This window comes from Labrus bergylta, chromosome 18 (assembly GCF_963930695.1).
Source record: "Labrus bergylta chromosome 18, fLabBer1.1, whole genome shotgun sequence".
Taxonomy (NCBI): domain Eukaryota; kingdom Metazoa; phylum Chordata; class Actinopteri; order Labriformes; family Labridae; genus Labrus; species Labrus bergylta.
Genome location: NC_089212.1, coordinates 5389277 through 5415477, shown reverse-complemented (window position 1 = coordinate 5415477; position 26201 = coordinate 5389277). Strand labels below are relative to the sequence as shown.

Here is a 26201-nt window from a genome sequence, read left to right as displayed (position 1 = left end):
AGGTGCTAATCTGACAGTTTTTTATTGTAGTTTGAAACTAAAAATATGAGTGTCTTCAACTTCTTTAAAGTCAAAACATCTCACCGTGTGACCGCTGGACCACTGCAGGAGAGAATAAAGATTGTGTGTGTGTGTGTGTGTGTGTGTGTGTGTGTGTGTGTGTGTGTGTGTGTGTGTGTGTGTGTGTGTGTGTGTGTGTGTGTGTGTGTGTGTGTGTGTGTGTGTGTGTGTGTGTGTGTGTCTGGGTCCGTCTTAGTGGCCCACATTCGTTTTTCAGCTGTTTTCTCAAAGGACTCAGTTTGAGGCATAGCAGTAAATTCCGTTTCCTTTCTGTAATGTCACTGCTGCATATCTTCTCAGGGATCTGTTGGAGTTGGAGACATGGTTTCTTGTGCATTAGCGCTGTTTCCCATCATTCCCATCATTAGATATAAATTGCTTGTATGGCGTGGTGTATCAGAGCCTTTCTGATGTCTTTACTTTTTCCATTATTTTAAAATGTTTTGTCTTATTTTATTCCTTTAAAGTGTTATTCCAATGTTTCTAAATGCACACCTTATTTTTTTTAAAGTGGATGTCTAAAGCAGTGGTTCTCAACTGGTAGGTTGGGACCCAAAAGTGGGTCGCGGAGCCATTTTGAGTGGGTCGTGAAATGTGTGCCTGGAAGAAAAATGCTGTCAAAAAGTCTGTGAAGCGTTTTTTTTTTTAACAAGTTTGTTTCATTCAGTTTTTTTGTTCTATCACGCTTAGTAACGTCGGAGCTCCAAACTGCACAGTTTTTATTTAAATAAAGCTGATTGATTGAAAAATATAAGAAATGTGGGTTGCAATTTCTTATGAAGGAGTAGTTGGTGGGTCCTGAGGCTCGACCAGTTGACAACCTCTGGTCTACAAGAACGTTGAATGTTTGCAGAGCAGCTGTGAACAGGTCTCTAATAGCTGCTGTCCAATTTATTTCAGGGCAAGGGGCTAAATCAACCTGTGAACTGTTTTATTTGTTAGGAAAACACTCCTGCAGTGTCTTTTTTTTTGTTTTTAGTTCTGGGAGATGGATTACATGTTTTAAATGGAGTCAGTTAGTTTTGACGTTACTTCTGACAAAGAAAGGATCTTACCTCAACAAAAAGTCAGACATCTGTAATGACAACATTTACTTTGCATCCATAATGGCCGGGTTAGGAGTTACCGGCTGAACCAGACTGGAGCAAACACGAACATTTTCCCAATATTTATATTTTTAAAAAGCTCCAAAATGCTTCAAATGGGTTTCAATTCTGTGGCTGTGTTTTTGGATGAATGATAGCAGAATGCAGTCAGTGCCCACAACACAAGTGGCAACATCAGGAAGGCTGTGTAGTCAGGTCAGCGGGTGTTTGGTGTCACAGTGTCACCAGGTTTTGGACATGTTTACACTGCATGGATGAGCCTGCTCAGCATTGATAAGCACACATTTCTGTAACAGAGTCTGCATTGATATCCAGAAAAACCAGCGATTGTTCTCTTAAGTGTCCTAAACGTCTTCTACCCCTCAGCCGGCTCACTGCCCCACAAACAGTGTCCTGCTCTGACTGGGTGACGGTGCGGGTGAGTCAGGAGGTGAAAGTGGAGGTCCATTGTGTGGAATTTGCTGCAGTCAGGCTTTGTTAGGCGCTCAGTCTCTGCTGCATTATGGAATGCAAAGCCAGAAATCCCCCAAGCTTTGCTCATTTGCGCAGAGCGATAGCGCCCAAGATAGTTGTTGAGAGACACTCTTATGGCCCCCTTCCTGTGCCAGTATGGCCGGACAGCTGGTGAACTGTGGATCAAGTTTCTTCTTAATTAGTTCCTCGAGATGAATTCTTAATAAACATGTTATTGCACTCATCATATTGGAGATGGATAACATTTTAACACCTATTGAATTGCAGGACTGTGTGTACAACTAATTTCATGAATTTCTAAAATCCAATCACCAAGAGAACATACTGTGACTCTTATAGTAATGAGATTATTTTTTTTTTGTGTTCTGTTTTTATAGCTTGATTTTATTTGTCCATAACTTACTTGTCTAAGGATTCAGAGAAGTAGCACAGACTAGGGCTGGGAAATTAATCAAACCAACATTCAGAACATCTAATCGACGTAATCTTGCCGATTTATTTTGATTATTTTCAGGGCAGAGTCACTTGACGCGTCATTTGGACACATTTTGTCTTTAAGGAAGACGATTTGGACTTGCTTCATGCTGTATGAGGAGGAGCTTCTGAATTTACAGCCGTAATGCTTCAACTCTTTCATTTATATTTGCCAGCACAAACTCCATATATATATATATATATATATGTAATGCTATAAGAGGTAAAAAAAGGCATGAAGATGTTTGTTGACCTTTCCATAGAATTAAACACTTTGTCTCACCATCCCCACCTTTTTTTCTGCAAACTTTTGTTAACATAGTGAACTTTAAATTATCTGTTGATGGTTCAACTAAATCAATGTTTGCCTTCAGTTTCACTTGGGACTTGAACCGCCATCTCCAAAGTGAAGGTTAAGCACTGTTTGGATCTGCATCATCTGCAGACCACGCCCAAATCTGACGTTTACAGTAGGTCTTCTACGTTGCTCAGAGAAGTTGCTCTTGTTTCTCCGATCAGTACCTTTTGCTCTTGTATGAGACGCCAAGGGCAGGGACAAAGCTTTGGTAATGACTCAAGGGTTCAACAATGGAATACATTTTCACTGTACAAATCTCAGTCATGGCAGATCCACACAGACCCTGCTTAGTATCGCAAATGACTAAATCCCAGATAATTCTCGTGCCATACTTACACGGCTTGACGTACCCAATCAACTGTCAAGACAGTAGATAGAATATATTTATTGATAGTAAATACATGGAGGTGGGGAAAAGTCCACAATGACACTAACTAGACTTTTATGTGTTGCCTTTGTAAGTAGGAGGAGCTGGGGTATAATCTGTGTAAGCCTTCCTGGTAAAAAAGTAAAGGGCATTCAACATTAATTGTATGTACAATTCTTCACCATTTCCTTGAAGGGATCAAATCTTTCCCAGCAAACACTGATGGGACAGTGATTAAAGGAATCCAACAACAGGGTGTTTTATTTTGGGCCATACCGAGCCAAAGGGCGATGGTTCCTGTGATTGTTCCTGAGTTACTGAATATACTGCTTCAAGTTCTCTTTAGCTCTCTGCAACAACAGTGTCTTCACTTCCCAGCTAACATAGAGTGGGTTTGTGACCTCCTCTTTACTTTATTGGCATCATCATTTAACTTTGACCCTCAGCTGCAGCGATGCAAATCCTTCAGACTCCAGCACTCTTTTGATAAGAAACAAACCCCCTTGTCATTTTTCCACAGGAAGTGTCCAGCTGAGGAACTATTGCATCCATGTTTGGGGATGTTGGTTCGCTGTTCCTCCAACCGAGCGAGAGCCATGTTCTTGTTTAACTGAGAGTGAGTCACTAATGTGTGCGGGAGTCCTCAGCAAACTCACTTGGGCATGTGTCACAGAGCCAAGCGACTCCCCCTGCCTAGAGAGGGAGAGAACGGGAGAAAGAAGTCCACACATGGCACTCAGATGCTGGTTGATCTGGGCAGCAGCCAGTTGCACTCGCCATCCTAGATCAGACAAGAATTTACAGAAACCTCATTTGCACAGTTTCTGCATCATATTTCTGTCTGCTTTGAGAAGGCACAAGAAGTCAACGCAAACGGCAAATGATATTATTGTTGTAATGTGGTGGTCAAACCTCTGATGACGAGGGTCATGAGGGCAATAGGTTGCTTGTTAGAGGCATTGTTGACCAAGTAAATACAAGAAGACAATTTACTTTCAAATACATTGGGGCTTGGGGGAAAACTTGTGTATGTTTAATTTATGTTTAATGGGACAAATAAGTTACTCATTTACTTTTTTGACTGATAGAAAAATTACTTTGAGTAAAATGTGTTTGTGACCACAGGAGGTGCAGGAGGGCGTGAGGAGTTAAAATATTAAGGCTGTTTAGTCAAGAATCTTGTGATGCAATACACTCGTGATACAGAGGTTTAGATTAGATATTTGAATGTTAGGCATGGGAGCTGCAGAGTTGGCCCGGGTGGGTGGGCACAGGTAATACTGGGTCTATGCGCACTACTGACGCCGTCATAAGGAAGCGTCAAGCTTACTTGGTATAATCATGCTTGAGTGATGCTTGCAGCGGGGCGTTTGAGGTGACATTGCAGGCTGAGTTGAGCCAATATGAAGAGGCTGCACCGGGGTGATTCCAGTTGAATAAAGTTTACATTAAGGAAATCTTTTTATGGCTGTCAAAAAACTAACTTTCAAATAATGATTCGATAAGCTGGACTGGTCTGTTGCGCTCACATATATCGTTGTAAGTGTTAAGTTAACCAGAAAGTCTTATCCTCATCCTGTTTTGGAGCAGAGGAACTCTTGTCCCTAAACCACCTCAGTGCACTCACTGGACCTCCAGCTCTCTCTCACACTGGGAGCCCAAAACACTGCAGGCGGATTGTCAGCATTGTCTAGTCTAAATAGGTCATTCTCATTATCTTTTTGAGAAATATAAGGCTTCAGTTCGGTGCCAAAAAAAACTGCAGAACAAACAAAGTGAGCCTCATGGTAAAAGCATGCATTCAGTATCCTGTAAATGTGAACGTCTGTTTTCTCTTTGTTAACTGGCGTGCTAGCGTATCTGCATGCTATGTTAGATTAGCAGCCCACCACCCCGTGTGGGTAAATGACAAATTTCTTTGTTCCCAAAAGGAAATCAAATGATCTTTTGTCCTGCTCTCACTGTACTAGTGTTATTGTTGTTAAATTCCCATGGCTCCTTCATCACAGAGCCAATGACGCTGTTCACTTTGAGACTTTTTGTCTAAGCGGGACTCAGAATAGTCTGTTAGTCTCTGTTAGCCCTGCTGTTTATTATGTCCTCTGGCACTGTGCCATCTAAACATATTAATGGAAGTGAACAAACTGTTTAAAAAAAAAGTCCTGAAACAAGTTTCATATATAAAATTCAGTGTTTAAGACAGTCGTTATTCACTCATGGATTTCTAAGTGGAGACTGTGTTGTTTACTAAATGTCCTCCAGACTTCTTCTGGTGTTTTTTCCCGTTGTGAACTGACTCATTTTCCTCTACTGCTGTCCTTTGTTTCTGGATGATAAACCATTTCAAAGCATCTATATAAACCATTCTGTTCTCCTGCTCAAGTGTAGTCATTATTTCCTTTTTAATTGAACTACAACAATTGTGCCTTTGTGCTGGTAACAGGACAGAGTCGGGGTGTGTGAACAACATCTTGAGTTATGTTGGGTTTTTTGATCCTTTAACCAAGGATCAAAAAACCCTTGGTGAAAAATGAGTTTTTTGATCCTTTAACCACTTGTTTTTATTTCTTTTACTGCTATATATGTCTGGTTGTGTATTGTGCACTTTGGGTTCTTTTCTGTTGAATTGTATTTAATTATTCTTAGTATTTTGCATCTGTTATATTCTTACTGTTGTTTATGTTCTTCTGTGTTTGGTTTAGTTTGCTTTGTTCTTGCTGTTTGTCAAAGCACTTTGTAAACCTGTGTTTTTTTAGTTACGGCACTTTAAAAAAAAATCTGATAAGGGCTATAGCCTCACAGCTCTGTGCTGGAGATGAAGGGTTCATTGTTTGGATGGGTTTTGGTTTCTGGTTTAATGTGGCTGTCCAGAGTCCGGTTTTGGCACGTGTACACACACACACTTCATTACTAACAGATCTACAGACAAAACCATCACTTGGACCAAAACACTGTACTGTCACTGCTGCAACTTTCAGTTTCACTCACTGAAAGCCTGAGAGGGCTCGCAGGATACATCAGTGATGATGTCATCGTCAGCTCCAACACTTCAGGACACTGTGGTCAACTGAGTCCCTCCTTACAACGTACTGCTTGACCTTATCAAGCCCTCGCTCTAAAACCAAATCATCTCAGATACACACAGTGAGCCAACGCAGCGTTAAGGTTAGCACACTTATAATCAGGACTCTTTAGTGAGTGCAGTCACAGTCACATATCTGTGCAGAGAGTTTGTATGACATGGAAACGCTGTTTAACAAGAGTCTGTCTCCTGCACCCTGTCTTTATATTGGATTTGGACAAAACTCCTGAAAGTGAAAACAAACAGAACTAAAAGTGCGACACAGCTGTACAGTAACTGCACGTTGTAGAAATCGTCATGCAGGAATACTGTTGAAACTTGTTTTTTCTCTCTGAGAGATCTTCAAAAACCAGACTGCGTCTTATATACAGGCAGAGCTCTCCTTGCTGCTGTGTCGTTCATTATAAGAAGGATATAGAGGTCAAACTTTCTCACACTTCTTTCACTTTATAGACTTACAGAAATCCCAATCATTGCTTTCATGTCTGCACCTGAGAAGGCTGCTGCCTGAACCAGCACGTACAGGCCATGTGACATGCGGTCCCCCTCCTCCTCCTCACCTTCATCCTCCAGTGCTGCAGGCAGTAACGCAGGACAGCCCCCGCCTCAGCATGTCAGGGCAGTCCACTCTGCACCCTGAGCAGAGTCGCAGAGAGAAGTGTGTTTTTAAAGGGTGCTGTGTACACCTCTCTTTTCTGAAGCTCTAAATGCGTCAAAGCTGTGGACGCTAAGTACTCGTCTTTCAACATTTTGAGGTGTTAAGAGTTTCAGAGTTGTGAAGCTCTGTTGATAGAAAGTGGAGACGTGTGACGCTCCACTTTTTATCGCGACAGTAAGAACTTAATGAAGTTTCTCACACGCTGAAGGCGTTGCCAGAAACAACAGTATCACTGCAGCTGAAGGACGTTCCACATGAAGCATGTCAGTTACATAAAAGCTCTCCGAGTGAATTCTTGCACCAGCCTCACAGCCTATATGAAAGGAAGTGAGCATATGAAAAAGCTGGACTTGCTCTGATTGGATCCATATGTGAGGGCTTTTTACAGAGCCAGTGACCCGTAAACATTTCAGTGCCTATGAAATCAGTTCTGTTATCTGGCCTACATTTCCATGGAGCAGAAATACTTGGGAATGTATGGCTTTTGCTTGATGCGTTTAAAGAAATATAAAACGAGACGAAGGCTTAGCTAATGATTAGATCTGCTCTTGAATTCAATCTATGTGCTTGTTGGCATGTGTATCATGAAAGGTGGTTTCAGACATCTTTAAACAGAAAAAAGAGTAAAGGTAAAGCTGTTTTTTTTATTTCTCCAAACTGAAGAAGGATCTGAAGCGTCTCATTACGTTGGCATATTGACAGTACGCTGTGACTGTGTGACCCAGTCTCACAGTATTTACTTTGTAAGGTCATCTGCTAACAAGAATGTTGGTAAGACGGTCCAGGTTGTTACTGTGGGAGTGGAGTCTTCTTAAGGAGAGGGGTTGATGTGTTTCTCCCTCTCCTCAGTGCAGTCAGTGATAAATCTGCTTCATGGTTCCACCCAAGTCTTCTCTTCTTCTCTTTTGGCTGAATGTTTCTTCAATGTGCTTTTGTCTCAGGATGCCATGCAAGGTTACATAATGCAGAACTGTCTGTTTTGGGTTAAAACCCCACAGTCTATTAATTGGGAAAAGTATGTGAACAAGTGTAGAGACACTGAGGGGACTGACACACTGACATTGGGGTTTACCAGATTTATAATTTTTCCAGTGGCATCAGATTTAAACGTTTACTATCAAGATGGAATTTCAGTTAGTTTAAACATGTACTTCTACATTTATGAATACAGGATTACCTGTATTAACAGATTTTCAAAAGCCCTGGCTGTCAACTGGACATATAATCATTTCCAGCATGATACCTATAGTCACTGTAGATTTCACCTTTATTATTCTACCAGATTTTAGTCATATAGTCCTATCGTGCTGGCAGTTTCATCACACTTTCATCAGTCTGTTTCTGAGAGGGGGAGACCTGTGCACATCCTTTGTCTTGGTGGCAATGAACAGCGCAGGAAAAGTTACCAAAAGTGCACCCAGAAATAAGTGAGTGTCTGTTCCATGACTTCCTGTGTGTGCTGAAAAGAAGAACCTGGTGTCTATGAGTCCATTTGTTGTGTAGTGGAGAAGATCTTTGAGGCTCCTGACCGATAAACACCCAGACGTATTTTGAGATGCTGTAAATGGGGGGGGTTGGCTGGGGGCTGATGGCTCGGGGCGTTAGGTCGCGCCCCATGTAGGAGGCTATAGTCCTCCAAGCTGTCCACCTGGGTTCACAACTGACCTTTGACCCCTTCCCTAATTTCATTCCCTACTCTCTCTCTCCCCCCCTCTCTCTCTCTCTCTCTCTGTCTCTCGCTCTCTCTCTCCCCCTTTCTCTCTCTCTCTCTCTCTCTCTCTCTCTCTCTCTCTCTCTCTCTCCCCCTTTCTCTCTCTCTCTCTCTCTCTCTCTCTCTCTCTCCCCCTTTCTCTCTCTCTCTCTCTCTCTCTCTCTCTGGTTTCTTACTCTTTATTTTTTAAAGATTTATTTTGGGGCTTTTTGTGCCTTCAATAGAGAGATAGGACAGTGGATAGAGTTGGAAATCAGGGAGAAAGAGAGAGTGGGGAACGACATGCGGGAAGGGAGCCACAGGTGGGATTCGAACCTGGGGTGCGCGCACTTACCGATGCTCCACCAGAGCCCCCTGGTTTCCTCTTCTAGCCAATTGTGTATGGAATGAACAGTAAGAATAAATAAATGTTTAAATTCACAGCCTGCTCCCGTGTTGCTCTGTGTGCCAAGTACAAAAACTCAAAAACTTAAGTACTATGATTCAACTGGAAAAAGTCAACTTGGGGTCTTGTAGGGGGCATCCCCTTTAGCTTTGAATAAATTCTTCTCATATGCACGGCTGGTTCCACTTACTGAATTTATCTTACAAAAATACATTTAGCAAAATGGTTTAGCTGAAGGTCACATGGCTTTGATCCTAAGTTTCAAAAACACAATATCTGTGTTTAGAAGAAATGTTCTCATTACGTGTCATTATGTAGCTGGTAATGCCACCCGGGGGTTAACAGTGAGTTCAGCCTCTCAGAGCTGAATGCATTAGGAGGGTCTGCAGCCTCTCACCTTTATGGCATGGATGGTGATTTTCTCTAAGACAGAGAGTGATTAGTGTCACTTCAGACTACATTGTTATGATAACACCGCCTCTTTAAATGAAGACGTTGAAGCAGAGAGATAGTGAAACCTGCTGACTGCTGCCATTATCCTCTGTGACTGTTATCTTTGGGGCAAATGTTATATAAATCTGCCCTCATGATTAAAGCTTGACAGGGGCATTCCAGTGAGATGAGTAATGTGTCCAATTACGCTTCAGGATTATTACCCTCAGGCCCGGCTAAGGACCGCGCTTCATTCCTGTTTAACTGTGAAGCCAAGAATAACTGTTGGATTTATGTATTTATGCGTTTTTTTTCCTCCTGTTTTACAGAGATCTGAGGTTCAACAAAATCAAGGATTTACAACCGGGTTCCTTCAAACGATTAAAGAACCTCAACACACTGTAAGTCTGTTTCCTTCACCGCTGCAAATCTCCATATAGTATGACCTTTTTAAAGACGCATCGTATTACCTCCTTCAGTATGAAAATAATACAAATCACAAATCATAAAGTAATCTTAAGAAAATCCACTGAGACAGGACTGAAAATGAATCAATTCCACTTCCTTGTAACAGCTCCCTGCTAAATAATTGTTACTTCTATACAAAGTCCTGTTTGTATAACACACACACACACACACACACACACACACACACACACACACATTCTTGCTGTGTTCTGCTGTGGTTTCACACATGTAGGTCAGCTCGTAATCTTGGAGGAATTTCTTTTTCCACTTCCACCCAGAGGGCTATTTATCATATGTCCAGTCTGCGAGACAGTCCTTCATAGCAAAACTAATAAAAGCTGACCGCTCCAAGTTTTTTTTTTTTTTTTTGGGTTGTTGTTACTATTTTTCATTGGCAACAAATTAGTTTGGCAACCTTCTTTTAATTTGGAGTAGGTTTGCTTCAGTTTGTGTAGACCTTATCCTTATCTCGACAGGCCACATTTTAGAGCGTCCAACCGGCTGCTTGAATAAATCCAACACACCTCACCACGGTCAGATATTTGCAAACATTATTGAGATGCTTTCCCATCCAATGCCTACTGTGGGATGAGGGAGAATAAAAGCACTTCACTCCAGTATAGCTGTGCAGATCCACTTAAATATCCATGACAGTTAATAATCATGAGAAAATATGCATGCCGGGGACATAGTGGATTTATTTTCAAAGTGAAGAAGAGACCCTTAAGGCAAGAGAAAAGCCCGGCCGGCCAGCGATGTGGATCGTCGAGAGCTTTACATCCTGAACAGCTCGTCATGGTTTCAAGCTGCAGATCCACAGACTGAACAATAATACAACCTAAAGTGTACGAGTCTTTCAACTACAGCAACATGTCCTCTCTATGGAAGCACAGACAGAAATATGTCTGCAATGTTCGTAGATGGAAAGAGAGCCTTTAGTGACCTAAAGAATGATCCTTTGCTCTCCATACAGTTAAAATCTAACCTTTTGAGTCTGGCTTACAAAGTGAAACTGTCTGTGATCTTACAGGATAATGTCAGCATGCATTGCCTTATAATGGAAATAGTGGCTACAACTAATACTTGGAGGCAAATTAAACCAAAGTATGTCCACAAAAAATATGCTGGTTTATTTATCCTTTATTTTAGCAGGGAGCACCCACTGAGACCGAGGTCTCTTTTCCAGGGGTGCCCTGCAGCAATACAAAAATATAAACAGCACAATTATAAACATATAAACAGTTAACAATAATGACATAGCCACTGAAACACATATTCATACATGTAAACCATGTCCATTTAAATGATTTCACATTGTGAAACAGTTGCAATTTCATTCCTGAGGTAGTTCGGATACTAGATCTTTAAAAACAGCGTGTGAAACATAAGAGGGCAACTTAGCTATCCTCTGAAGGTCGTTCTATAGAATGGGTGCAGCAACAGTAAAAGCAGCCTTTCCCCATTCAGTTCTAAGCCTCTGTGTTTTCAAAGTGATCCAGTTTATTCAAAGTGTTTAAGACCAGCTTTGTTGTTAGGGAAAGATCTTTCTTAGAAACCAGAAACAGTTGTTTCATATCTCTCTATTAGCCATCAGACTCCGTTAATAAAACAAATAGTACAGTCTACACCTGCTCTTTTTGTAAAGTGTCTAGAGATAGTATTTGGTATTAATTGGTGCAAAGATTGATTGACTGACAGTAAAGTTATTCTACATTGCAGAATACAGAATTGCCTGTTCTATAGCTACCTTGGTTGTGTAGTTTTTATGCAAAAAAGAGCACCTAAAAAAGGATCTAAATGTACTATTTAAAACACCAAAACATGCATAAATACAAAGAAACTAACTGATCAAGGCAGAGGTAGACCAGCACCATGTTCTGGATATAAATGACTGTTTTGTCTGATGGCCTTGAAGAGAACAATGTGAAGTCCATTTCTGGAACTAAAAAAGGATCTATCTCCGTCTGTATTTTCTCTGTACTGTTGTCAGATACTTTGAATAACAAGCTGAGTCTGACAGTAAAAAGAACAAAATGCACACAAGTTGAATTTGGACCTGAGTTTTTTTTTTTTTTTCAAACAGGGATGATGTTTTAGCCATTTCATCCAGTTTCTGGCTACCTGCTGAAACGACTGAAACAACTGCAAAACTTTTGGTCATTTATTATTAATCTGGCCTTAAAAATAAGTGAAAATTAAGTTCCAAAGTTTGACTTTATTATTCCCCTTTCTTTTTTTTGGAGGGAAGCTAGGGATCCAGAGCATGGAATGACTGTGAATTCGATTATGCTGCGTCATTTTTCATATTGACATTTAACACTCCAATTAGCCAAGAAGCAACATACTGCCCATCTTATAATAAAAGCATAACATCTGTTTTCTCCCTCAACAGACTCCTTAACAACAATCATATACGAAGGATCCCCAGGGGGGCTTTTGAAGACCTGGAAAACCTCAAATATCTGTAAGTTACTTTACTCATGTACAATTTGTTTTGTCTTTCAGGTTAAGCCGTAAATCTTCAAACAACTTATCTTTGTAGGCAAAAAGCCATCGTTAAAGGAATTCACCCTTTGTTCAGTCAATAGAAGAAGCGTGGTGTAACATGTCATACACAGAAGAAAAAAAAAAACAAAGTGTATGGAGTGTTAAAGTGGAAAACAGCTGATGTTTGTAGACTGTCGAGTCAGCAAAAAGCATCAATGAAAAGTCTCTGTGTGTCTGATCCTCTGTACTTACGTGTCTGGAAGTCTTGACCTGCAGGCAGAGTAGAGGACAGATTATTTCAAAGCGTGTGAAGCCTGGAGGTTTCTGTGGGATTGGTAGTTTGCTTTGTTAGTCACTTACATTATTGTCCCAGGAAACACTGCCTGTTCTTACAGTATGAGTCATATACTTACCTTCTCAGACTTCAGAGGACCGAAGGAGCATTTTAACGTTGCTTTAAGTGATTTTTTTGTGTTTGTAGATTTGTTTTTGTACAAGTGACATCATGTTTTGTGGTGTACCTGATAAAGCAAAGCGAGTGTCCTGTATAGGTCTTCCTGATTGCTCACACTGATAAGGGGCTTGTGTGTCTGGGACAGAAGTAACCTTGTTAAGAGCTGTACCAGAGATCAGATCAGATTTGGCTCTTTGGTTCAAGAGCCCATATAATGCCCTTTTTGGGGTTCGTATATTTAATCTATGTACCTACTAAAGTATGTTCACAATAGCTAAAGTTATAAAAAAGTGTCTGTTTTCATGAACTGCCGCTCCATGCACCGGCTCTCTTCTGACTCTCTCTCTCTAAGGCTCTGAAGTGCCCACGTTCAGAGTCCCGACGTGTGCCAAGTCTGATCTGATTGGTCGGCCTGTCGGCTCTGCCGTAATTGGTCAGTCGCTCAGCACGGTTCTCGGAAATGTCCCGCTCCTTTTACCATATTTGGAATGCAGCCACTTTGGCTCCGAGGGGAGCATAAACATTAGCACCTTAGCACTACTGTGCTACCGCAGGCTACGGCATATCGTGGGCGTGCTACAGAAGTTAACGGGCGTGCAACATGAGCTGCAGGGCTTGCCACAACGAGCCAATGGACTTAGATCAGTGATCTCACACTGACAAGACGTCACACTGGCAAATTTTTTTCGAGGGGGGCTAGAACTGAGCGTTACATGAAGCTAATGCTACAGCTAACAGGAGGACATAGGAGAAGCTGCGTTTACGCGGACTTTGTATTTTTGCAGATAGATGTGCCTAAACATGCAGGACACTTGGAAAACACACTAAAGAGCATATAAAACCAGAAAAAGCACAATATGGGACCTTTAACACTAAAGATGCATGTTTATCTATTTATCTATCAGTAACATATATCTGTCCCAATTTCACACACTTCCAGATGACTGCTCTCTGAGTGTTTTAAGTCAGGTAACTTAAGTCATTGAGTTATTTTGAGTGAGTGGGAGTATAACCCCCCCAATCCCTACATACTCTGTGAGCGCCGCGGCCCCACTGGATCCGTTTCCTGAACGTGAGCGCAGCCATGAGCAGCTGTACACACATCCCAGGAGAACTACCAGATCACGCGGGAATTGAGAAAAACGTGCAAAACAACATGTCGCTTTGTCTTTCTGAGGTTGATTTGTTGTGACGTAATGTTGATAAAGCGATGAAAAATATTATCTTGAGTCTGTATATTGTGCTTTTATTTTGAAATTGACTGGACGCCCGGTGTGTTTCCTTGTCTGACTTCCTGTTCGGGTTGTTATATTCTCTCCAGCTTGACGCATGCCTGCAGCATACTTCGTTGAAAATAGACTCACAGCTTATTTGACACGGAGTAGAGAGTAGTGGCGCTGCTGGAACGCTCCAGAGATGCTCGCTGTGGAAACACAATGATAGACTAGAGTGACGGCGAATTACGGCGTTGTGCGTGCCGCTGACGGACCGCAGCGTTCGGAGTATGTGGAAACTAGGGCGTAAAACAATCCTTATATGATTGTTAGTAAAGTGTATGTCAATATGGTTGATCATCTTTTGACTTTTCTTGCTTGTAATGATTTTAGATTTCATATCCTAACATGCAGTTTTAGCTGCACAGTGGACATTAAACATCTCCAAACATCTATTCTCAGGTCATTGTCAATTTTTAGATCTCTTTTTAATCATTGTTAACTAAAGGGTTTCATTAAATGAAGAATTTATGTTATCAAAGTCGTAGATCCCAAGTTATCACAGAAACAAGCCGAGCTTAAATTATTATTTACTCAACCTGGAGCTCCTGAAGCCAAAACGCACTTAAACATAAAACGTATCTGTTGTGTGTTTGTAAAAATGTAAAGACCTGGTCCGTTTATTTGTGAGGAGAGCAGACCTCTGTGGATAATTCTGGGGGAAAAAATCCTTGTGAAATATTTATAGCGAGGGAATTCTTACCCAAACACAAGCTGACCACCTACAGACGAGCGAGCTGCAGCTCAGCTTGCAGCCCCCTCCTCACCTCCTGAGTGAAACACTGGGTTTTTAAATATAATCAGGGTTTATGCCACTTTTAATCACGTTCCTGTTTATTTTAGAGAGAGGGGAGAACACCGCGGTTAATTCAGCTCTCAGACGTTGTTAACTATAAACACTGGAAGGTTTATAGCCTGCCATGTTGTTGTGCTGCCAAATAAAAAGTGCAGAGATTTGGCTGTTAAAAGGCAGGTCATCTTGGGGTCTTCTCCACTGAATGTTTGGAGACAGGCCAATGATCACATTTGTTCAATCCACTCAGCTGAGACAATCTGGAGGAGGGGAGTATATGTTGAGAGGATGTGCAGGCTTTTCTCTCTTCTCGTCCAATAAGTGACCCACAAACACAAAGATGTTCCTCAGCTCTTTATGTTGTTATTACATCCTGTAGCCATTTAGTTACACTTTGTCTAATTACAGAGCCCCCTTCACTTTAAAGCAGAGTTGATTTAAAGACTTGAACATCCTTTGTGATTAGTCTGAGGTTCCCTCCCACCTCTCTGTCTTCATATTGAATCTGTTCTATAGCCGGGGGGCTTGGATCGTATGTCCCACCTCACCTCACCTCTTCACTTCCTTTGGATCCCAGCAAAGTCCACTCCCTGTCATCTTTCATGTCCTCCAAACCTAATGGCCGGGCGGCTGTCTATACAACCACTCCCCCCTACTCCCCTCTACTCCCCTAGCCACCTCCATAAACAAGTCAAACAGAGGTCACCGCGCCTCTTTGTGGGAACCCCTCACTGTTTATTTGATCCTTTATTCAGTGGCCTTACATCCTTCAGTAATTGTCTGTCATTGTGTTTATTATAGGAACACAGACCCTTTATTGGTTTTCTGTGTTTGCATGGAAGCACATTGAAGGGGAATCCTGTGCCATATTTTTTTTTTTGGAGTTTAAATGATCATTTGGTACAAAGTTTGGGAAAAATGCTCCAGTAGTATGCTTCAGCCAGCAGCCACAAAATGGGCTGTTATTGCTGCTCTGGGGGCAAAATGCTACTGATCAAAGCTTACTAGCCTACTGGAACGGCTTATTTGCTACATAAACGTTCATATTGTTATTCTAAGTGCTTGACACAAAATGGAAAAGATGACTACAAAGTTGTTATTTGAACCAGAATCCACCTATAATACACGATCCACAAAGTCATAACACTCAATAAACAGAGAACTGTTTTGTGTTGTTGTGTGTCACACAACAATCATTTCAAACAACACAAACAAACTAAAAGACCCAGATCTAGTCGGCAGAAACTGAGCGACTCCTGTTAACTGCAAGGTAAAATTAGTATTTTTATGGAGTCTGGTGGCTTAAAGAGATAACTGCAGCCAACCGTGTTATAACACCCTAACCCTGTCTCAAGAACAACTCTTATAACATATATATCATATCAAATATGGCAGCCAATACAGCCTGTTTCATGACTGCTGGCCAAAGCCATCTACCGGGAAAATTACATTATATAGGGCCCCTATCTAAATATACCTGATGTCACCTATAAAATATTTACCAGTACCTGTAAAGCCCCGTTTCCACCAAGCAGTCCGGTTTGGTTCAGTACAGTTTGGTACAGTTAACCCTGATCTTGCTTGTGTTTCCACCACCAACCGTACCCTTATTTGGTATGCGGAGATAGCCGCGTCAGCTATGTAATAGTGTGGTATCATAGCAGCCTAAAACATTGTAGCCCGCAATTAAGTTAAAAGAAGAAGAAGAATGGGATACAGTAAACTGGGACTCTTTAGGGTCAGATCGGTAACCTTGGCAGCCCAACAGAAGGGTACCAAAAAAGTAGGACGCTACAGATCCCTTATTTTGGTACCATTCCCAACTTTTGACAATGGAAACGCCAATACATGGGTACTGAACCGATCTGAACCAGACCGCTTGGTGGAAACGGGGCTTTAGAGTGAATGTATTGTTTATTTATTTAGATTTTTTAATGAGATGTTCATGTGCACTAAAGGGAAGGTCCTCCCTGGTTCTGAGTCAAACATGTAATAAAGACGTTTTTTGAAATGAAGAGACTTTGAATATTCAGTTTCAACAAGTCGGTCTCTGCTCAAACGCAGGCTGTTGAAGGCTTTTAGAATTAGCACTGAAGGAGATCTGTTCATTGATGTGAGGCCCCTGGAGATTTGAGCCCACTACTTCCAAATCCCGTTTCTCGTGCAAACCTCACAAGGCAAAGTCACGTTTGTTTAACTTTAAATAGCAAAGTGATCAGGGGGTTCTTTAAGTCAGTTAGACGTTTACAAGAGATTAAGACAGCTCGTCTGTTAAGTCCCTTTTCTCTGATGTAAACAGATTATGCACAGTGATTTTATTACATTTACAGAATTTCTCTGCATGCAAATCTGAGTTTGTGTTGTTGTTTGCTCATAGAAAATCATCTGGAAAATGTTTGAGGGCATCGTCATTCCTCTTGGAATCTCACTTAAGTTGTGGCTTTCAGCTTTATTTGTCTTTATCCTTGACCATATTATGCAAGATAAAACTTGTTACTGTATGAACCTTTCATCTTCCATGGAAGGAAACCTGATCGCATTGACACAGACGTGTTACATCACTGAGAAAGGCATGCAATGAGAGAGGGAGGATGTTTGTTTTTCCATAGATAGTCTCACTTGTGCCTTTGGGAGAAAGATCTGTATCTCTCATCATGTCTCATCATATGTGTGATGCTGAGAAGTGAAAGGACGGACAGCTGTAGGCTCTGTTTGTCACATTTTTTCAACATGTATGAAGAACGGAAAACATGCTCATGTCAGAGTGCTCCGATACAATGTTGTTTCTGAGCAGGCGTTCAAGTTCAAATATGGACATCGCTGAATAAAGAGGCAATGTGGAAAAAAGATTTGACATTCAAGGAAGTCATGAGGCGTGTATCCTGTCTTTGATATTGAAATGTGAACCTAGTATACAAATATTATAACTGATTATTGCTGACTATGATCTCTACCATGAGCTGTCATCTTATTGTTGCATCTTCTCTTAAGTAATGTTTTATCTCTGGAAAGGTTTAACTGTTATCATGAACAATCACCAAATATAACAATCTGTGAAGTATTCCAACACTCAGTGCGGTCTTTTTCAATATAATTAATGTAGAAATGTTTACTGGTCCCAAAAGGACTCCTACTCCCTTATCAATGTGTTTCCCGTGATTTTTCCGTTATACTGAGTAGGGTCCGACCGATATGGGAGTTTTGGGGCCAATACCGATATTGGTGAGGGGAAAAATATCAGATACCGATATATCTGCTGATAGTCACTGGCCGATATTATCGGCTAGCCAATTAATCGGTCGGGCTCTATTACTGAGTTTCTTACATTAACACATTTTTGATTGGTTGTACTGTTTGGATGCATTTCCCCCCAATGATTATTTTGCATCCATTTCAATCAGTTTGATGACTGCTTTTAAACATTTGAACCAATTAGTGATATATGAAGTTTAATTGTGCAATGTATCCACTTTTCTGTCCTATATAATCACAGTTACTGATATCGAAGCTGAGTTTAAGATATGCTTCAGTTTTATTTTGTTGCAAGACAAAACACATACATAACAACGCAGGAAAACATTTACAATGAGTACAGGATTATTGATAAAGTCAAAACACTTCTACCATAGATGGATAGATAGATTGATTATGTTGTTGTAGTGAACATACAACATAGTTAACATACCATACAGTTAGTACTGGAATAAACATATGGTTTAAAAATCAGTGAACTAAATGTTGTTGTTTGATCAGATCCTTTCCACATTTCTCTCATAACAAGCAGGCAGAATTCAGATGAATGATCCTGTGTGTGCGTGTGCGTGTGTGTGTGTGTGTGTGTGTGTGTGTGTGTGTGTGTGTGTGTGTGTTACTAATGTTACTGATTATCTCTCCTTTCAGCTATTTGTACAAGAATGAAATCCAATCAATTGACAGACAAGCATTTAAGGGGCTTGTCTCTCTTGAGCAACTGTAAGTGACCAATTTCCTCGTCCACCTCTTCCTTCTGCTCGCCCTGCTGCTCCTCCTCCCCCGTGCTGTCTCTCCGTTTGTAAAATGCCTTTACCCCCTACACCACCCACCCCCTCCCCGACAGATTGATATAAACAATACATGACACATGGAAATGTCTGCATGATCATACATGATTTGTAAGCTAAGTTATTAATGGAGCAGGCCGGACATGTCACAGTTTTGAGCTGTTTGATAAGCTTTGTGACATGACTCTGCTTTATGCAGGTATCATGATCGCTATGATCTGCTAGTTTCCATTACAGTGACACACACCCCTTTTTCTCCACCACCATGCATGCCGTGTGTGCACCCGCCCTTGTATGCCTGCATGAGTCGCATGTGTTGTTGTCATGACAACAGATATGCGGCATCCCCATGTGAAGCTTTCCAGCATGTTATTTAGCATTGAGTTGCTAATAGTGGTAGCAGTGTTGTGCTAGCAGTCAAAGCTTCTGCTTCAGACCAAAGCTTTGATTTGCATTGTGTCCGTCCAGCTGCTGCAGAAACCTTTTTCGTCTGCTGTGATTTCCTCTGATCTGCTTTAAGTGTTTAATTGTGTGATATTTTTGGGTGAATTTTACATGTTTAGTCTATGTGATAAAATGTGTAAATCTTTGACACTGATGGTCTCTGTTTGCATGCATGAGAGGGAAACCTCATCAGAAAATGGTATCTGTTGTTTTAAATATGAAATGTGTCAGTAATAGAAATAGAATCGTGATGTGATGAAAAACAATATGGCGGCTAATCTGCTCCTTTCTTTACAAAAGTATTCTTTCTATTCTCATGGAGGAGGCCATGCTATACCTCTCTGTGGTCGCATTAACACAGAACAAATGTCTAATTCACCAAGTGAAACCAATTCCAACATCGGGCGGCGTGCCTGGCAGCTGTTTTGAATTTTGCTACAATAATGAAAGCTTTTTTTTTATGTGGGTGACAAGTTCTGTGCCAGACTGCGTACGCTGTAATAGTTCCTCTACACCCCAACTGAACAACAGATGCCAAAGCTTGAAGCCACAAACATTGACTTCACTTTTAGGTTTCTATATAACCCACCAACCACCATTTATCTGTTGATGGTTTATCTGCTTGCAGAGACTATAGAGGTTAAAACAGGGTCACAGCCTCACATTAGGTTTGAGTAATATGGCTTTGGAAGAAAATGACATATTTTGTCACCCCAAATTTGGATCTACTTTACTTTTAACAATCTATTTGAATCAATATTTCACTTGTAGGGTTTTTATTTTCAATCCAATGTTGTCTTGTGTAACTCCCAGGGCCACACACCTCTCCCACACTTCTCCCTGTGACGCTTTGTGCTGGAATCAATTACTCACTGTCCTTCCTCGTTATGTTGCCACAGACTTTGGGAAATTATTGTCCAGTTCAGAAGTTTGTCTGAAGGCTAGATGCTGCAAAACTGACCCACCTCCAAATTACAGAAGACAGTTTTTTTTTTCCATTATATCAGCACACTAAATTGGCATTTCAGGCAATTATCAATTTCCCGGTCCTAAACCATCAATGATTATCCATTATGACAACTCATTCCTCACCCAGCTCTACTTTAAATAAAAAAAAATAGAACACAAACTTCAATGCAAAGTAGAGTCTTCAGTGCTCTTTCCACAGTTCAGAGCAACCACGACTGTTTGATTTAATTCCCCCCTGTTGCCAGCGTAACTTGTAACAGCTACAACGGATCACAAACATTTCTGGAAGAGCACAAAAAAAAAAAAGTGATGAGGGGACGCTGTTTCTTTTCTAGCAGAGGGAATAAGTGGCCAGAGAACTAATTTACAGCTGGCTTCATTAGACATTTCTGCCGTCTGCTCTCTGGACCACAGCCTGCTTTTTCTATTCTGGCTCCTGTTCAACACATAGTTTAGACAACACCCAAAGACATAACGCTGGATCTCGAGTACAGCTTGTAAAATACGGCTGAGAATTAAAAGCTGAGGTGTACTAACATCCGAGGCAAAGATGGCGTTTCTTGTGTAGAAGACATATATTCAGTATGCTGCTTTCTCTGTTTGTTTTGCTGTTGCAGTCGCTTTGCCTGTTGCTTTCCATGTCTACACCAGTACATACCCAGCACCCCTAACCGTAGCATGAAGCCATCAGTTGGATGTCTTTTCCTTTACATTTTGATCTATTAGCATATAAGATGTGATTTATGCTTTCACAGCTCAAAGGCTTCTGGGAGCATAAATTGTGATTGCATGCCATGTGTATATTTTTGTAGAAGTTTTTCACCTCTGGGCATGTTAATGTAAATCCTGAGCCTGTACTGTATGTCAGCTGTCTCAGATGAATGCCTGGAAATGCAGATCCCCTCAGTCTGTATGCATTCATCTAAAGCTCGATATGACTCTTTTCTTTAGCTGTTATTTCAGTAAAGGGAAGTGCAGGGGGTGGACAGGTGAACAGAGATAACTGGGGGACACTTCCTCTAGGACAGTGTTAGTCTATGTTGTATTTGTCTTTTATTGTACACTATGTTTTTTTTTCCCAGGTACCTTCACTTCAACAACATTGAATCTTTGGAGCCCGAATCATTTACTCAACTACCAAAGCTGGAACGACTGTAAGTTTTTCGTGTTCATTATTTGTCCCAAGATTCTTTTTTAAATGCACTCATGTTTACAAAAAAGGTGGAAAAAATCATTTTACAATATTCTGTTTTTTTTCATCAGCGAGACTTTTGATCGAAACCAGAACCCAGAAAAACTAGCATGAACTACTTAGAGAGGAATTTAGTGTCAACTTGAGCTGATCGAGACTTCGCTTGGCCTGAGATTAGGATGACAGAACATGAGTTATATAAAGTATGTCCACAGTGAAGTGAGTCCTAATAAGCCTCTTTGTGTCTGTTTAGTGCAGAGATCAGTTTGATGTTGCTTCAGACAATAATACTGTAAAGTGGAGGCCGAAGAGGCCGATAGTTTGTCCTGTCGGAGGAGCTGTGCAATGATGTTAGTGTTTATTAACTCTGTGGTTTATTTGTTGGAACACACAGGTTGAGTTCAGTTATGTAACACACACATGTTATGGGGTTAGGGTTGTATTGGGGTAAATTATGATCTTTGGTTAGTTCAGTCAAAGTAACATGGGGACCTGTTGTGAGATTACAACTGTCAGTCTCGTTAGCGCTGCCTGTGAACACTGGGGATGATGTGAAAACTTTGGATGTGAACCTGAACTCCTGACAGCGTGCAGATGTACCGCTGCCTCGGCTTCTTAAACCCTCCACCAGATGTCTGAAGAAAAGTCCTCTTACATTCCTGTTTCATTGTCCCTGTTTATGGGCCAGTTGCTCCCCAGCATATCCATACCTCCCAGCCTAGAGAGAGAGAGAGAGAGAGGGAGAGGGACACCTGCAGAAAAGAGGGGAAATGGGAAGGGAGGGTTGGGGGAATTCTTAGGTGCAGACTCAGAGTGTGTTGTTGGGGAAAATCTCCTTGATCACAGTCAAAGCAGAGTCCCTTTGACACAGAGAGAGGATTTCTGTGGGCTAAAGGTAAAGATACAGAGTGAAGAACTACCGGTAGGTGTGCTGTGGCTCAAAGAGCAACAACAGGTTCCCGACGTAAGGCAGGGTTGGTGGTTTGATTTCCACCTCCTGAGTCCTGATCAAATGTTAAAGTCTCCTCGGGATGACACAGAACCCTTAGTTGATCCTAATGTGGGAGCCATGAAGCAAGCTGCCATCAGTGTGAATGTTCTCTCTTAAATTAGTGGCTTAATATGTTTAAAGCTGTTTGTGTCACTGCTATATAAATACAGCCATTTATCTGCATCAATGATTATTATGTGTTAACAAAGTATTGGTTTGGAGTCCATACAGTAACAGGTACATGTGTTGATTTGTTTGTTTTTGTTTATGGTGAAATAGATGACAGTTTGCTAATCTAATCAAAAGCATTAGGACTGTAAAAGCAGGAGCATTGGATTGCATTACATGGAGAATACAATGATACAAAGCATTTACAGTAAAACCAACAGATTAGTTTACAATAAGCAAAAATACAAAAGTATGATAGGCACTGTATTTGAAGAAACTACAAAGAAATCTGCATTGTCGTGAACTTAAAAAAAGGTTTACATTTCAAACAATGTATGCAGTGTTTAGAAATATTTGTTCACGTCTATGTTTCGGAATAATTCAGGATCAAAATGTTTATTGGAATTTATTTTTTTTTCTGTGCAGAACTTGATGAAAATATCATGGAAGAGGCTTTTTTTTAATCAATATCAACACTTTATATCCATTTGTAGCTTAATTCATTTCCCTCACTACTTAGCTTTGATTCTACAGGTTCAAGAGACATTGGCGTTTGAAAATACTCTATTGCAGAGCTGTCAGTGTTATAGACATCATCAGTTTGCTTCACAAAATGTTAAGAAACAGCTTATTTGTTCAAATGTAACAGTTCATCTTGTTCCTCACCGAGTTGACATTACTGGCCTCTAAATGCATGAAGCCTCGCTGTCATTGTTCTAGCTTCACAGTCTTTCACATTGATGATGAATCTCACAGTGGTTCTCTCTCTCTCGTTCAGGTTTTTGCACAACAACAGAATCACCCAGCTCGTCCCGGGAACCTTCTCTCATCTTCAGGCCATGAAACGACTGTGAGTGGAACAAATGTGTAACAATCCCTGAAACATCTGCGAGTGCTTGTCTCTATCAATAAGTGTAGTTTACTCCCATGTGACCCGGCATTAAGTCAGGCCTGTTTGTCAGTTAAACGCCATGTAACCGCACTGCACTGTTCTCACGGCTTCGCGACTGCAGAATGGTTTCCATCACAGGGCCTAGACCTTTGCATAGTTTAGTCGTCCGCTCGTTGAGTCAGTTGCAGTGGAGACTGTATAAGAAAGCTTATTATGACCAAAGACAATGGTGACTCTTTACGGTCATCTTGCTCAAAGAGGGTTCATTTTCCCCTGAAATAAGAGACTCACAACACGAGGCCAACTATCTCTAATACAGCTTGTACCTCCAGAGTCCTCCAGCCAACACATGAAGAATAGCAATCAGCAGTTTGGCTGAAACTCATTGTTCTTCTCCTCTGTTATCTACAAAATTAATGATCTTTCTGTATTTGTTGAATCCAGTCCAGAAAAACGGCAGAAAGAACAACTAATGTGGACTACATCACCATTTGCTCTATATATCCGGTTACAATCTGCTGTGTGAAATTTCCCCGTCAATTTATTGCACAAAAACATACTTTACATGGCTCATCAGTCCTTATCCTGGTTTTGACACAAATGAATGCTGTCTGGATTATTCCTCCAGAAAGCAGGATTCAGTAGCATGTAAACCTCTCATCCGGTTCAGTGAGCCTACCTCATTAGTTCAAAGTATTGTGAGTAAGATGGTGAAATATCAAGACAAACTGCACACAGATGACCAGAAACGTTGATACTGTCAAGGTCATGAATGTGAATATCATGTCCAGAATAACATGAAAACCAAGCTCAAAATCAGGATATTGTCAAGCAAAGACAGTAACAAAGCTTCGACTCTCAGACCCTCAATCAAAAGGTGTGCCTAAAAATATATTCTGTTAATGACTTTCTTCTCAATACGTTTTTTTTTATTTTTCTTAAAAAGAGCTTCACAAACTGTGAATGTAATTCAGAGCCAGTAACATTGTCTGAAAGCCATGTCATGCATAATGGGCACATTGTGGTAGAAGTGAAAGCTGGATCAGGTACCAGAGGCCAAGCCAAGCAAAGAGATACTTTCCCACAGAGGAAAGAGAGGGTCTTCCAAAATGGCCCTGCTGAGCCCCTCTGTTTGGACTGATGTGGACTGGACCTGCCAGAGAGGATTCACACCCCTGCTGCATGCACTGCATATACAAGCTATGTGTGTTTCTTACTTCATATGTGTGTCTGTGTCTTCTGTGTGTTCAGGCGGCTGGATTCAAACTCATTAAACTGTGATTGTGAGCTGCTGTGGCTGGCTGACCTGCTGAAGCAGTACGCTGAGTCGGGGAACGCCCAGGCTGCTGCAACCTGCGACTACCCGAGCCGCCTGCAGGGACGATCTGTAGCCACACTCACCGCTGAGGAGCTCAACTGTGGTATGGACATATTAAAAGGGACTCGGACTGAGCATGACAGTCGTAGAAGATCCTACAATGTTTTGTTGGCACTTTCAAAACAGGGACAGTTATTATTTTCTTTAGGGTATCTAGAGCAGAGGTTCTCAACCCGTCGAGCCTCAGGACCCACCAGCAACACCGCAATGAGAAAACCGACCTCGATATCCAACATTTTCTTAAATGATCAGAAAAATTGTGCTGTTTGGATCTCGGACAGTACGAAACATTTACCAGATGCAAGAAACTGAAGAAAAAAAACACATTACAAAGCGCTTCACAGACTTTTTGACACTTTCATGACCCTCTGACAACAGCTCCACGACCCACTTTTGGGTCACAACCCACCAGTTGAGAACCACTGAGTCCCTGGGGTTTTTTTTATATGCCGACTGATATAGTATCAATTCATTAGTAGTATGAAAGTCTAAGGCACAGATGGCCTTGCAGTTAGGTCGTACGGAGGCTATAGTCCTTCAAGCGGACGGCCCGGGTTTGAGTCCGACCTGTGGCTCCTTCCCCCCTCGACTCTTGTTTGGTCGGACTCTAATTCAAACCTTGGAGCTTTTAACAAATGCATACAGAAAATGATTATCATAGAACTTCTCAATTCTGCAATTTGTCTCCAATTTCTTTAATCACAGGTATGTCACAGCTGACCCCCCCACCCACCCCCCAAAGACCCATGTCTGCTTAGTCACCCTGTCTCACACACGCATACACACACACACACACACACTTAGTCACAGACACACACACACACACACACACACGTAGTCACAGACACACACACACACACTTAGTCACAGACACACACACACACACACACACACACACACACACTTAGTCACAGACACACACACACACACACACACACACACACACACACACACACACAGTATCCTCCATTTGTGTCTGAGGTCTGCAGGCACCCAGCTGTTTGACTCTATACATACACAGCCAGCTGTGCTTCTTGCCTGGGAAAAAGGACTCCCCCCCCCCCCCCCCCCTCATTTTAGCCTCTAGTCACTCCAGGTTCAGAGACCAGAAGCATCTGCTCAGTCTGTCAATGAGATGAGAGTGCTGTTTGTTTGTTTGTTTGTTTTGTGTGTGTGTGTGTGTGTGTGTGTGTGTGTGTGTGTGTGTGTGTGTGTGTGTGTGTGTGTGTGTGTGTGTGTGTGTGTGTGTGTGTGTGTGTGTGTGTGTGTGTGTGTGTGTTGGCACTATCGCTGTGAAGCCCTAGACCTCACCAATCAAACCAGAGGACACGGAGAGAGGTTTACAGTCATGGTTATTGATTTGTGCACAGAAGAACTTGTGTTGAAAATGAATCAAGATACCCATCTGTTCACAAATGTTCCAACAGAGAGGTTTTATTATGTCTGGAGGGAATTACATAACTCTGTGAAAGGTCTTGAGCTGTAAAAATCCGAATCCTATTGGATTACATTTTACTGCTAATAGTTTCCTACTCTGCAGCAGA

At 41.4% G+C, this 26201-nt stretch overlaps 1 protein-coding gene across 2 annotated transcripts in view; it reads left to right on the top strand.

Annotated features, from left to right (window-relative positions):
- LOC109994603 (peroxidasin) overlaps positions 1 to 26201 on the top strand; it is a 62505-nt gene that overhangs the window by 3832 nt on the left and 32472 nt on the right. The window contains exons 2-7 of one of the 2 annotated variants that reach the window (XM_020648020.3): positions 9437 to 9508; positions 11968 to 12039; positions 18484 to 18555; positions 21119 to 21190; positions 23166 to 23237; positions 24531 to 24700. In XM_020648020.3, coding sequence (XP_020503676.2) covers positions 9437 to 9508; positions 11968 to 12039; positions 18484 to 18555; positions 21119 to 21190; positions 23166 to 23237; positions 24531 to 24700 — 530 coding nt within the window. The remainder of the gene's footprint in view (positions 1 to 9436; positions 9509 to 11967; positions 12040 to 18483; positions 18556 to 21118; positions 21191 to 23165; positions 23238 to 24530; positions 24701 to 26201) is intronic. The other variant, XM_065966291.1, reaches the window with a different exon arrangement.